General features: G+C 32.8%; 1 protein-coding gene across 4 annotated transcripts in view; it reads left to right on the top strand.

Annotated features, from left to right (window-relative positions):
- LOC127712030 (ubiquitin-conjugating enzyme E2-17 kDa-like) overlaps positions 1-10,146 on the top strand; it is a 38,655-nt gene extending 28,509 nt beyond the window's left edge. For 2 of the 4 annotated variants that reach the window (XM_052218192.1, XM_052218190.1), the window contains exons 2-6: positions 2,501-2,567; positions 5,732-5,763; positions 8,364-8,441; positions 8,820-8,928; positions 9,849-10,146. In XM_052218192.1, coding sequence (XP_052074152.1) covers position 2,567; positions 5,732-5,763; positions 8,364-8,441; positions 8,820-8,928; positions 9,849-9,988 — 360 coding nt within the window. In that variant the 5' untranslated portion in view covers positions 2,501-2,566 and the 3' untranslated portion in view covers positions 9,989-10,146. Of the gene's footprint in view, positions 1-2,500; positions 2,568-5,731; positions 5,794-8,363; positions 8,442-8,819; positions 8,929-9,848 lie in introns of all 4 variants that reach the window. The other 2 variants (XM_052218191.1, XM_052218189.1) reach the window with 1 other exon arrangement.
- The last annotated feature ends 2,650 nt before the right edge of the window (positions 10,147-12,796 follow it).

The raw sequence follows: 12,796 nt of genomic DNA, 5'->3' as shown, positions 1-12,796 counted from the left end.
TTTTTCTTTCTTTTTTTTTTCTTTTTTTTCTTCCAACATTCTTTTGACATGCCCTCCCTTCGTTTCTATTGAAGTTATCAAGACCAAATTTGAACCATCGATAGACCTCATTGTGAAGTATTACCAGATGACTCTGTTAAGGATTTCATCATCCCCATTGAAAGTTATCTCCCTTTTATTGGGTTTTTTCAACATGGTCCCCCCTCGTTGTTTTTTAAGATATCATGACCTTCTTTGTACTATAGGTAGATCTCATCATGATGTATTACCATATTAGGCTGGGTAGGATTTAATCGACTCCATTGAGAGTTGCATCCCCTTGAAGCAATTTCTTTTATATGCATTTTTCTTAAAAAGTATAAGAGATAGAATCAAATTGAAAATGGCAGCATCTACAGGAACAAAGGGCAATGTTAATAAACATAAACAATTATATTATTATCAAACAATATAAGGAGTTATTTCCCTTGAAAAAAATTACTACATTTTTCAAAAATTGTATTTCGAGAACCGGAAGTTGTAGAGACTTGGAACCTTCACCAATAATCTTTAATTCATGTGACCTTTAACTTGCACCCAAGGTCAAAGGTCAGTGAGTGCAAAAAAAATTTACGCTGCAATTTCAAGCTTACATATTAAGAAAACGATAAGAGTTTGCTGCATACATACTGTGTATAAAATGTTCCTCTAAACGAGCTCTACATTTTATACATTAAGCTTAAAACTGTCCGACCGTCTGTTCAAAAGTTACCACGAGATAATTCTTAAAAGTATATTATTGTGTGTATATCTTTTTAAAGGTAACAGATATCAATGTACTATAAATTGCAAAAATGATCAGTATTTAAAGACCTTCAATTTGAGGTCAATGTCAGGTCATGATGAAATTTTACCCTGACCTTCAAAGTGTACTATGACCTTGACCTTGTGATATTTATAAGGTCAAGTTGTCCTGAGTTGAATGGTGGTAGTCCCATGTCTCTACGACTTCCGGTTCTCAAGTTTGGTATTGCATCATATATTTGATGATTCATTGTGACCTTGATGAACTTCGGAATTGTCCCAAATTTGTTCTACAATGTTTTCCTTTTATTGTAGATCATTTTACTTTTAACAGATTTGCGATATCTGTCGTCGTTTTAGAGATAATTCACTTTGAATATTTGAGAGCGGCGGCATGTATTTCTGAATTAACAACAGGTAACCACCTGAAATTTTCAGAAAGTGAAGAGTTTAACATGGTTATATGTTTGACCAAATACCAAAAACATTCAACGAAAAAAAAACCTCAAAAAATCAATTTGAAATTTTCATGTTTTGCATTGACTTTGTGAGTTTCATAAGTTCTATTTATACAATTGATATTGCATCATTTTTGGCACTTTGCCAAATGGGGTCATTTGATATATCAAATTGAAGGTCTTAACGAGCTCTACTCAAAAATGAAAATGTTAAACCCCCTTTTCATCCCAGGGGGAAGGGTGGGGTCATTTAGTGCAAAAAATTCAAACTTCTCAGATGGTTAGGTTGTCGCATATCAAAAGAAAGTCCATAAAGCGTACATTTCAAATATCAAATTGACGTCCCCAAAAATGGGTTGGGTGGGGTCATTGAGTGCAAAAAAAAAAATTTTCTTTTAAGGTAAGGTTGTTGTATTTCAAATGAAAGGTCAAAACGTGTACATTTCAAATATCAAATTCCCGTTCTCCAAAAACTAGTTGGATGGGGTTATTAAGTGCAAAAAAAAAAACTTTTAAGAACATGGCGTTGTCGCATATCAAATGAAAGATCATCAAGTCTACATTACATATATCATACTTCCGATCTCGAAAATGAAGGCAGATGGGGTCATTAAGTGTAAAAAGCGAAAAGTTTCAGAAGGTATGCTTGTCGTATATCAAATGAAAGGTCGTACAAAGTACATTACGAAAACATCACTTTAACAGGAAAGACCTTTCAATTGTTTTACAAACAATTGAGATACTAGTTCTCTATTCTTTTTTTTTTTTGGCCGATTTTTCTCTATTCTTTATATTTTTTGGCCTTTATTCTGCACTTTTATCCCATTATTCTCTATTCTATAAACCCCATCCAGACCCTCATAATTATATTTTTATCTAAGCTTCTAAGTAACAAATTATTTTAGTTCTGTTTCATACGTATGCTTTAAAGGGCCATGACAAACACATTACTGATTTTAAGAGTTATCGTCTGTAACCCATATTGGCCTTCTTTGATAATTCAATAAAAATTACAGAACAGAAATTGTCTGCTATGATGTGTCTTTGCATGGTCGATGAATGTGTATGAACGAGAGAACAAAAATGATCCACTATACCGGCAAAAAAAATACACTATAAGCTAGTAGTTTTTTACCTTGCAAAGTGTTGCTGATACCAAGGATTTATATAGTAAAAATCCTTGCTGATACATCAGGACTGTACCTCTAATTTAATAATTGATAAACTTGCTTAACATGATTTGCAATTTTACTTTTCAGGAACTTTTAGACATCTCTAAAAACCCTCCTAGTCCACGTTGTTCAGCGGGCCCATTAAACGATGACAGTAAGCAATCTAATTATTTATGATTTAATTTTGGATTTAACACGTCTTCTGATTGGCTGAAGGTTTTTGTCTATCAGCCCATAGACATAATTTTGTCATGTCGTCACGTCATCAACGTTTTTTCATGATTTACTTCTTCATGTTCTTAAAAATGGAATTTTGAATTAAATTATAAGGAATGACTGTAATATTTTTTCTGCCTATTTGAAGTAACCTAAAAAATGTGGTGCGCACTTTTTATTCAGTGTGCACCATGCACATTTTTATGTTATTTCTTCCGATAGACAGAAAAAATATTAAAGTCATTCCTTAATTATATATATTAGCTAGGTCTGAGTTGAAGACTATCAGTATAAAAAAAACCGACCGGTTCTCTATTTCACATTTTAAATTTCCATGTGGTCCGCGATGTAGCGAACTGTTACATTATGAATGGACGCAGATGTGCAGTATGCGTCAGTGGGACAGCACCCCAACGACACAAGTAACCAATAGACATCTAGAGGGCAACACACCATCTTCAACATCAATCAGGTACCTATACAACATAACAGATCTAAATGGTCTCGAGTCTTTAAAAGTTTTGAATAATAAATAAAATGATAACAGGAATAACCACAAATATTGGAGAGTACAACAGATTACACCAACCAACCACCAACACCTGATATACGAACAAACAAGGACAAACAACAACAAACAACTCGTGGTTCAGAAAGCATGGCTTTTTATAAACACAACACATGGTAGGGTGAATAAATTATACAGAGACCATCAAAGATCTGCTATTAACACAAACATTTTAAAATATTAAAACTATTAAGATATCATGACATTTGACGACAACCACTGACGACCCTTACGGAACTGAAATGTTTGCTGCAGATCTGCAGCAGATTTGCTGCAAACAAAAACTTGCAGGAATCCTTTGAATAATGTTTGGAGTTGTTTGCAGCTATCTGCAAACCTCCTGCAAACATTGCAGCTTTTTGCTGCAAGCGCTTGCGGCAAGTTTGCATAAACAATTATGTTTGCAGTAAGATTGCAGGAAAAACTAGAATATAACGGATGTTCGCAGCTAGATTGCCGAAATCTTTGACCAATTCTATATGTTTGAAAGAGCATTGCAAGAATTACATAAAGTGACTGAGCATATGACTATTGTTAACTTCCTGAAAATTAAAGATTTGAAATTCGTGGTGCTCAATTATGTTGATGGTGTTTGGGTCATGTTATATATTAGTGTTAAGGGAGGCATTTTAGGTTGGATATTAAATACTTAGGGAGCTACCATTTGATTTTTATGGGGGGGGGGGGCTAGGATGAAAAATTTTGTCCTGCCTTTTTATTTTTCCCTCTATTCGGTCCTGCCTTTTTATTTTTCACTCTATTCAGTCCTGCCTTTTTTTTTTTAGTTTATCCTGACTTTTTTTTTTACATAAATTGTCATCCTGCCTTTTTTTTTACTCAAAACTCCTGTCCTGCCTATTTTTTTCAAATTTCATCCTAGCCCCCCCCATAAAAATCAAATGGTAGCTCCCTTAGTTTTCAAAGACATTATTTGTTAGTACAAATTCTTCATAGAACTGTAAAATTATGAAATTCGTCACCTCCACAAATACCTAAAGGTTTGAAAAACATTTACAAACATGTTACAAATATACAGTACTCTCTAATATGTTTGGAGATTGTAACTTATTAAATATTATGTTACATAAAGTGACTGAGCATGACTATTGGTTACTTCCTGAAAATTAAAGATTTGAAATCTTGGCCTGCAGCAAACACTCATTTGCATGGTAAATTGTTTGCAGCAGACCTGCAGCACATTTGCAGCAAACACGCCGAAAATACTGACTCTGTGTTTGCTGCAAGTCTGCAGCAAAACTTGCACCAATTATTTATAGGAGGCTGATTTCTTCAGTAAGGGGATGTTACTGGCTTGTTCGTGATTTATGATAAATCCATAACAAATCTGGAGCAGATATGAATTGGTTATGATAACCCTGTCCCACATCCGACATGAAGGGTGATAAAATTTAAAAGCGAGATATTGAGTTATACATGTTATATATCATGTCTAAATATGTAGGTTGCACTTTGTAAATACAGCTGTTTCTCAAACCACGCCTCTTTTGGGGAGATATATAATATTCATAGATACGTTAATTTGTTAATGCACTGGTTCCCATTTATGATCTCTGTGTTTCATCTCATAGAGACATCACTTTGGAATGTAACCAGTATAGAAAAACATGGTAGCGCCTAAATTTTAATTCTTAGGAGGTCCAAATATGAAGGTAAGGGTCGTATAGAATTTTAGTATAAGTTTAAACTCTTAGAAGTTCAGGGCATATAAATGTTGAAAATATGCCGCACAGCCCTATATTTTGACCTTTGAATAAAATAGTAGTGCATATAAACTTTCCGTTCTGGGATATTATTTTTCACGAAACTTCATAGTAAAAGTGTCACAGTTTAAGCCGCCGAGGGAGTTCCTATGGGAAATTGCATTGTCTATATTTACAGAATTGCAACCTGTAGAAATTGTAGTCTATAGAAACCTGAAATAAATCTTGAACATTTTACGATACATGTTCTTAACTTTGTTTGTTGGCTATATTTCTGAATACTCAGCGATATTACAAAGGAAACGATGGTACACTTTCTTCATAGAATCTACTTAAAATGAGAATTATGTACATATTTGATAATGCAGAGTACTGTGTTGTAAAAATGAATATATGTAAACAAAAGGAAAAGTATAGAAGACAGTATATGTGTGTAAATATATCTGTATTAATTTGAAATGAAGCCCATGCATAATGGAATAACTTACTAAAACGTTGTTAAAAAAAAAGAAATGGATCGCGCGAACCTTAAGAGTAAAATTAGAATCCATTTTGTATCTTTGGTTTCGTTTGGTTAAGTTGTTTTATTAAAGTGAACATGTCAGATTTCTTCTTCTTCTATGTATATGCACCTAGTATCATTCAGACACAAAATTATTTCTAAATATAAAGGAACATTTAGAGTTTAAAAACTTGCATTATTAATTATATTGGACGCATGTTGAAACGCAAGAATAGAACTATAATATGTAGCTGATAAAACAAAATATTAAACCTGTATTTTTTTTTTATTTTTTTATTATTTTTGTTCAGTGTTCACTTGGGAGGGCAGGATAATGGGACAAGTAAGTATATGCTTTGTTTTAATGGGACAAGTAAGTATATGCTTTGTTTTAATGAGACAAGTAAGTATATGCTTTGTTTCAATGGGACAAGTAAGTATATGCTTTGTTTTAATGGGACAAGTAAGTATATGCTTTGTTTTAATGGGACAAGTAAGTATATGCTTTGTTTTAATGGGACAAATAAGTATATGCTTTGTTTGAATGGGACAAGTAAGTATATGCTTTGTTTAAAATGAGAGGCGGAAGAAATCAAAGGGATAATCAAAACTCGAAGAAAAATTGACAAAATCATGACAAAAAAAAACGAAAAAAAAAACGACAAAGAACAATGTGTCAATATTACATACATGAAATGAAGATTTAGTTTCATTATCAAGATGTTAATTTACGGAACTAATTCACAAAAAAACACTGGTCCAAACATCTATGAAATAAGCTAAAACAGAAGCAAGATTTCTTCTTTGAAACAAACAAAATATTAGTACAGAATGCACAGGAGTATCATTGACACCAAATATTATCTTTGCTATTTTTTCACATTTTATGCAACAAGACAATATCATCTATCAATGGTAATTGTTATAACACACATCAACATGACTTTATTACTCAGAAAAAAATGCGTTATACAGGTTGACCGCTTTGGTTATATAGAAAGGTTTCTCGAAACCTGATGTCTTTTCTCCTTTACTGTTTTCAATTTATTATAATGACTACAATAACAAAACTATTGAATAAAGACAAAGAATTTTCTATTATTTTTTTCTAGAAGGAGTAGGGCTAATTTCCCCTGTATCTGTTTCTCTCACAGTGTCAAAATCTAAAAGTCACCAAATCCTACTGGAAATTGAATATTAAAGCGCCTAGATCATATACTTAAAAAACTCATCACATGTAATAAGTCATCTTGGTATTCTAATATTGTATATATTTTAAGATGCATTGATGTTGATATGAAAAGTTTTGACATTGAAAAGGTTAAAAATATTTTGATAAGTAGATATAAGATTTACTGGAAAAAATACTATATAGACGATAATGCAAATGTTAAAAAAGGAAAATTGCGTACTTATTTCAAATTTAAAAACATCTTCAAAAAGGAAGCATATTTATGTCAAGTTAATAAATTTCAGTATCGAAAAAGCTTTACTCAATTTAGAATCAGTTTTCATCAGTTAGCTATTGAGAAAGGTCGATATAAAAAAATAGATAAAGATAAAAGATTTTGTGGGCAGTGTAAAAATATGCAGGTTGAAGACGAGTTTCATTTTTTAATGGAATGCACTGCATACGAAAAGAAAAGGAATTTTATTCTTAATGAAGCATTCATTCAATGTAAAAACTTCCCTTATATTTCAAAGTACGAACAGTTTATTTGGTTGATGTCCTGTGAGTCTGAAAATGTTAATATGTCAATGTCAAGATTTATTAGTACTTGTTTTGAAATAAGAGAATATTTGCATTCCAGAAACTAAATATACAATAGCAATGATGTAGTTTATTTTTTATGTATTAGAGAGGGTTAATATTCTATTTTATTTATTTTCAAACACCATCTGGTATGGAGTATAGTTATTTAATAATTTATTTTTAATATAATATATCTTAAAAATTACTGTATAATTAATACTATATATATATATATATGCTCGGAAACGAGCCCTTTAATTGGATTCAATAAGTATTCTTATTCTTATTCTTATTCATCAAAGATGCCTAGCTCATAATTTGGTACGCCAGACGTGCGTTTCGTCTAGATACGATTCACTAGTGTCGCTCAAATCAAAATCAATTACAAACTCGAAGAGCATCAAAATCCGAAAATTCCGAAAGTATTGCATAATACGACTAAGCCAATCTATTCCTGGATATAGAAAAAAATCTAAGTGTTCCGAATGATTCAACATTTTACGAATAATAAATTTACTGAAAATGAACATATATCAATCCATATTGTTTAAAAATTTAACATATTTCCATAAAATTAAAAAGTTATTCGCTACATATAGCGCTGTTGAATACACTTTGATTTCAAAATTACAAATTTTACATGTTTTTTTTCAGCTTTTGTATCGACTGGCCCGTCGCGGATATCCCTTACCGAAATGAATCTATTTGTATCCGAAAGACAATACATAGCTTTCTTTCCAACGATATTTTTGTTTTAGTTAAGGATGTTCTTATACATTTTTGGGATAAATACTCAAAATTCACACCTGACGGGAAACATATTCAGGGGAAACTGGCCATAACTCTTTATCTTACGCATGAGGACTTCATTCAAGATGTGATATCTGGGTTAATCAATTTACGATGTTCATGGTATTAATGATTACTATGTCTAGTCTTTGCGACAACTTTCGAGAATGAAATTCTATTTAGTCAATGCTTCAATATCAAAACGGCCAATATTTAAATTGAATCAAATTTACAGATTGAAATCTGCAGTACTGGTGATGAAATCTGCAGTACTGGTGATGAAATCTGCAGTACTGGTGATACAGATAATATTTTATATCCTTTGGTCTCTGGTGGACTGTTGTCTCATTGGCAATTACACCAACATCTCCTTTTTGTACATTATATATTTGTCTTTTCAGGACGGAACTCCTTATGCTGGAGGATTATTTTTCTTGCGGATTACGATTCCCAGTGATTATCCTTTAAAACCTCCAAAGGTAAGTCTGTTTATTCTATCATTGCTATCTTGTAGAGTATACTTTGTATGAAGAAAATTGTGAATACTATCATAGTCAATCTGATAAAACGTAAGCTTCGCTAACATATAGTAGTCTCAGACTATCATAAAGTAGTCTCAGATCAAAGTGAACGAGACAAAAAAGTAAAAATACAAAACAAGAAGAAAGTAAAATAAACATAAATCAATAAATAATTTGCTTACAAATAAAAACAATACATATAAAAGATAAAAAGGGCAACCTTTGTAAAAAAGCACACTTTAGTGTTACAATAAACATGTACTGTAATAATACTAAGCTTAGTTGCGTTTTAAGTAATAAGTCCATTCTTTTAAGCTATATTCCTATAATTTGCAGGTAAAATTTATAACAAAGGTTTACCATCTAAACATAAATGGACAATCTGGTGAAATATGTACGGCCCTACTAAAGTCACATTGGTCACCAGCTTTAAGCATACATAAATGTAAGTTGAAGCTTTTAGGTAGAATGATACAAAATAAAAATAAAAATATGTGGTATGATTGTCGATTAAGGACAAGATGTAAACTATAATTACAGATCTCCGTTACAGTCCACCAGTCCAAAACATTTATTATATTATAACACAAAAAGATTTGAAGACAAACAGGTTTCAAAAAATATATATACAAGAGTAGCACGGTGGTTATAGCTAGTGGTGCAGGAAGTACTGAACATTCAGGAGCACCTGAGTTCATATACGCCCCCTTTTTTCTCCCTAACCATTGTGTTGTCAATGGTGCTTAATCTTTAATTTTCTAATTTTTAGTACTTGTATATAAACCATTGGTCTTGTTTCCATTGTTTTTCTTTTTGATGTTGTCTGTTTTTCTTCAACTTATGGTTTGTTTTTGGATTGCCTCTCCGTATCTTTAATTCCCTCTTTTTGTGAATGAAAGGATGTATGGGATAAACGGCGATGAAACGCCAACCAAACGACACAAAACATAAACAACGATGTTCAGTTGTCAACATCCGGTCTTCAACAATCAACAGGTGTCTATTCAATAAGTCGATCTAAATCACCCTGTTTTTATTTATACGTATTCTAATTTGGAATTCTTCTTGCAGTATGTGTGCATTGACCGTCTAATCAACCAAGTAACTGTAGAACAACTACGCATGCACGTGGCTTTTATTGTCTAATCAACCAAGTAACTGTAGAACAACTACGCATGCACGTGGCTTTTATTGTATAAACAACCAAGTTACTTTAACAAAACTACACATGCGGGGAACTCAGAACTTCTACTGGGATTACATCTAAACAACCAATGAATTGTCATGCTACAAAAAACGAGTGACTTATCTAAAATACAGTGCTTAAGCAATCATCTATTTTTATATTTTTTTGTTCTATTTCAGTATTGCTTAGTATATTATCATTATTGGGTTGTCCAAATCCTGATGACCCACTTGATACAGATGCTGCAAAACTATATGAATCAGATAGAAAACAATACGATAAAACGGCGACCGAATGGACACGAAAATATGCCATGTAGCATTGTCAACTGAAATGTCATACACGTGTTTAATTCAAATTAAATATGTAGTACAAAAATTTGACATATATGACTTTTCGTTTCAGGATGATTTACATTATAAAAGTGTCTGGATTGATGTATATTTTCGAAAGATTTTAATAAATTTTATATTCTCTCGCCTTCTTCAATTTACTGGTTGTTCAGTTCACTGACAGGTAATTTGTTTTATCAAATGAAAAGCTTAATACTAGAACACATATTGATTTTGAATAAAGAAAGAATGTTGGAAATTGAAATAGGAGGGCATGTTTTGCATGTGTACCTGTTTTGTACTTTTAAACTTGTGTAAAACCAATGTGCTCTTAAGTGCAATTAAAGGTAAGCAGATTTTTTCAGGACAAGCCAAGATATCGCGTTGTACATGAAATAACTATCGGTTTCCTTTTATTTGAACTGAAGATATAATTTATTTGTTCCGACTTTACAGGTCGTTGAGACCTTTAAGACTGCAATACCTTTAATTAAAAAGACTGCTTTTTATGTCTCGTGGTAGCGTGCGCTTCTACGCTAAGTATGTGGAATTTATGAGTAAGAGCAAAGACTGGTTTTTTCAGGGTCAGTGTAGTGTGTCCTGTATAGAGTGACACGTCTTCTTGTGATACTTAACGTATTAATTGCAGATGTGTTGTGAACACTGGAGTAAAATATATAGGGGTTCTGATTACGATGATTGATTTATTGAAGGCTGTTAATCGTACAGCGCAAATATTACTTCCATATTGACAACGAGAACTTAAATTGTAAAAAATTATATGAATAAAATGCAAATGAACCCTGCTTAGTACGCAAATCAAATCAAATCAAATCAAATTATTTTATTGGAGTAAATTCCAAATATTGGGTTGTTACGAAGACAAACATGACAATATTTACAAACATACAATATACTAAGTTAACCAACATATTATATAAGTATATCATATATTTAATAGACTGACACACTGGGCGGGATATTTATCGTGCTAGTTCGCAAGGTATCAGTCCACAGGAAGACATGACAATCTACCCCATACACAATATTCTGACTCCGAGCCTACCCGTCTTCGATCTTACTCAAAAAGCTGCGTGCTTAGTGAGAAGCAGAAAATACCAGTTATCAAGTCTTTGGTTTGAGCCGACCGGTCATTGAACCCACAAATACCAGCGTTGATTAAAAGGGGATGACATTGTTTGGTATACATCAAAGTTGTAAGAAATCGTTGTGTAAGGACTGATTCACCGCACATAGAATAAACATAACATATAGGGGCCATCGTGTCATTGACTTATGTAAATGCTCTTTTGTTCCGATGTTGGAAAGTTCCGTACGGAAAGAAATAACTAGCCGAAAAGTTCCGGAGAAACTTATTAACTGGTTACTTTATTCTTCCTCTGGTTTAAAAGTTCCACCGGAACAAAGTGACTAGTTGAAAAGTTCCAACGGAACATATCAACTAGTTAGAAAGTTCCTTTTTGCCAAATTAGTCAAAACCGGAACTAACAAACTAGCCCAAAAGTTCCAACGGAACTTATCAACTAGGCAGAAAGTTCCATTTGGAGAATTGATGCAAAGTAAAAGCGCAACATATTATATTTGAACCTTTCAAAGGGAAACCAAGATACTGATTATAAAAGTCAAAAGGAACTTATCAACTAGCCACAAAGTTCCTCTTTGGCAAATAAGTCAAAACCGGAACTAACAAACTAGCCCAAAAGTTCCAACGGAACTTATCAACCAGTCACAAAGTTCCATTTGGAGAATTGATGCAAAGAACCACATGAGGAGGGGTATTCTTCCCTCTCTTGAGGGTACTATGAATACTAAATTTGCATGATAATGCAACTTATTCCGTTTTATGTGAGCTATGAAATACAACTTAAATTTTGCATATTTGTCGCCAAAGAAACCCCTTTCAGTGCGTTGGGTATTCTTGTAAATTAATGATTTGCTCTTATATATACTGATACTCATTCTTCTCCCTCTTTCTACAAAAAGGACAAAATATGGTATATTCGGAACGATGTAACTAGTTGTTCTGTTCCGCCAGAACTATTCAACTAGCTACATTGTTCCGGGACTTTTCAACTAGCTACTTTTTTCCGGAACTTTTCGACTGCACTCGGAATAAAACTTCTTTCTTTCTACAGGTATGAATCGCCGTTCTAGATCGGCGCACTCCTACATAGTAGGATGGCTAATGCGCTATATACAAATATACACCCGCACCCACTAAAAACTCATATTACACACAAAGGAATGTGCCACTAATCCACCAATTCATGCATATATATATATATATATATAACGGTAACGGTAAAAGCGTGCTGCACAAATACTGTGTTGTTATTTACATATTATATACATCGTACATTACAGTGAAGTTACGATTAAGACGGATGTGATCATCTTCACTGCTCCATGCTTAAAATACTAGTTGCTAATTCATGCTAGGTGTGCGAATATATACATTAGCTTTCTAGCAGTCTTTAGGAAAGCACTAACTGTTAATGTCTTATATCTTGGACATACTGTTAATATTGGATATATGCGTTCATCTGCAGAATATGTAGATATATTTAAAATTTAGGTACACTAAAGCACTATGCGGTAAATATGAAGGAAAAGAGAATGTTAAAGTACTATATGCTGTAAAATGGCCAAATAAACGATACATGTAGGTAAATAGCCAGCCGGATTGTCGTTATTTTTTTTTAATAAATAATATGCTTCTACATAAACTGTCACTACACCCTCACCCCTACCCTGCCGTCTGCCTCATTCTACTG

Source organism: Mytilus californianus, unplaced genomic scaffold (assembly GCF_021869535.1).
Source record: "Mytilus californianus isolate M0D057914Y unplaced genomic scaffold, xbMytCali1.0.p SCAF_8, whole genome shotgun sequence".
NCBI classification, from domain to species: domain Eukaryota; kingdom Metazoa; phylum Mollusca; class Bivalvia; order Mytilida; family Mytilidae; genus Mytilus; species Mytilus californianus.
Note: the sequence above shows the minus strand (reverse complement) of the source record. Positions and strands in the feature narration are given on the sequence as shown.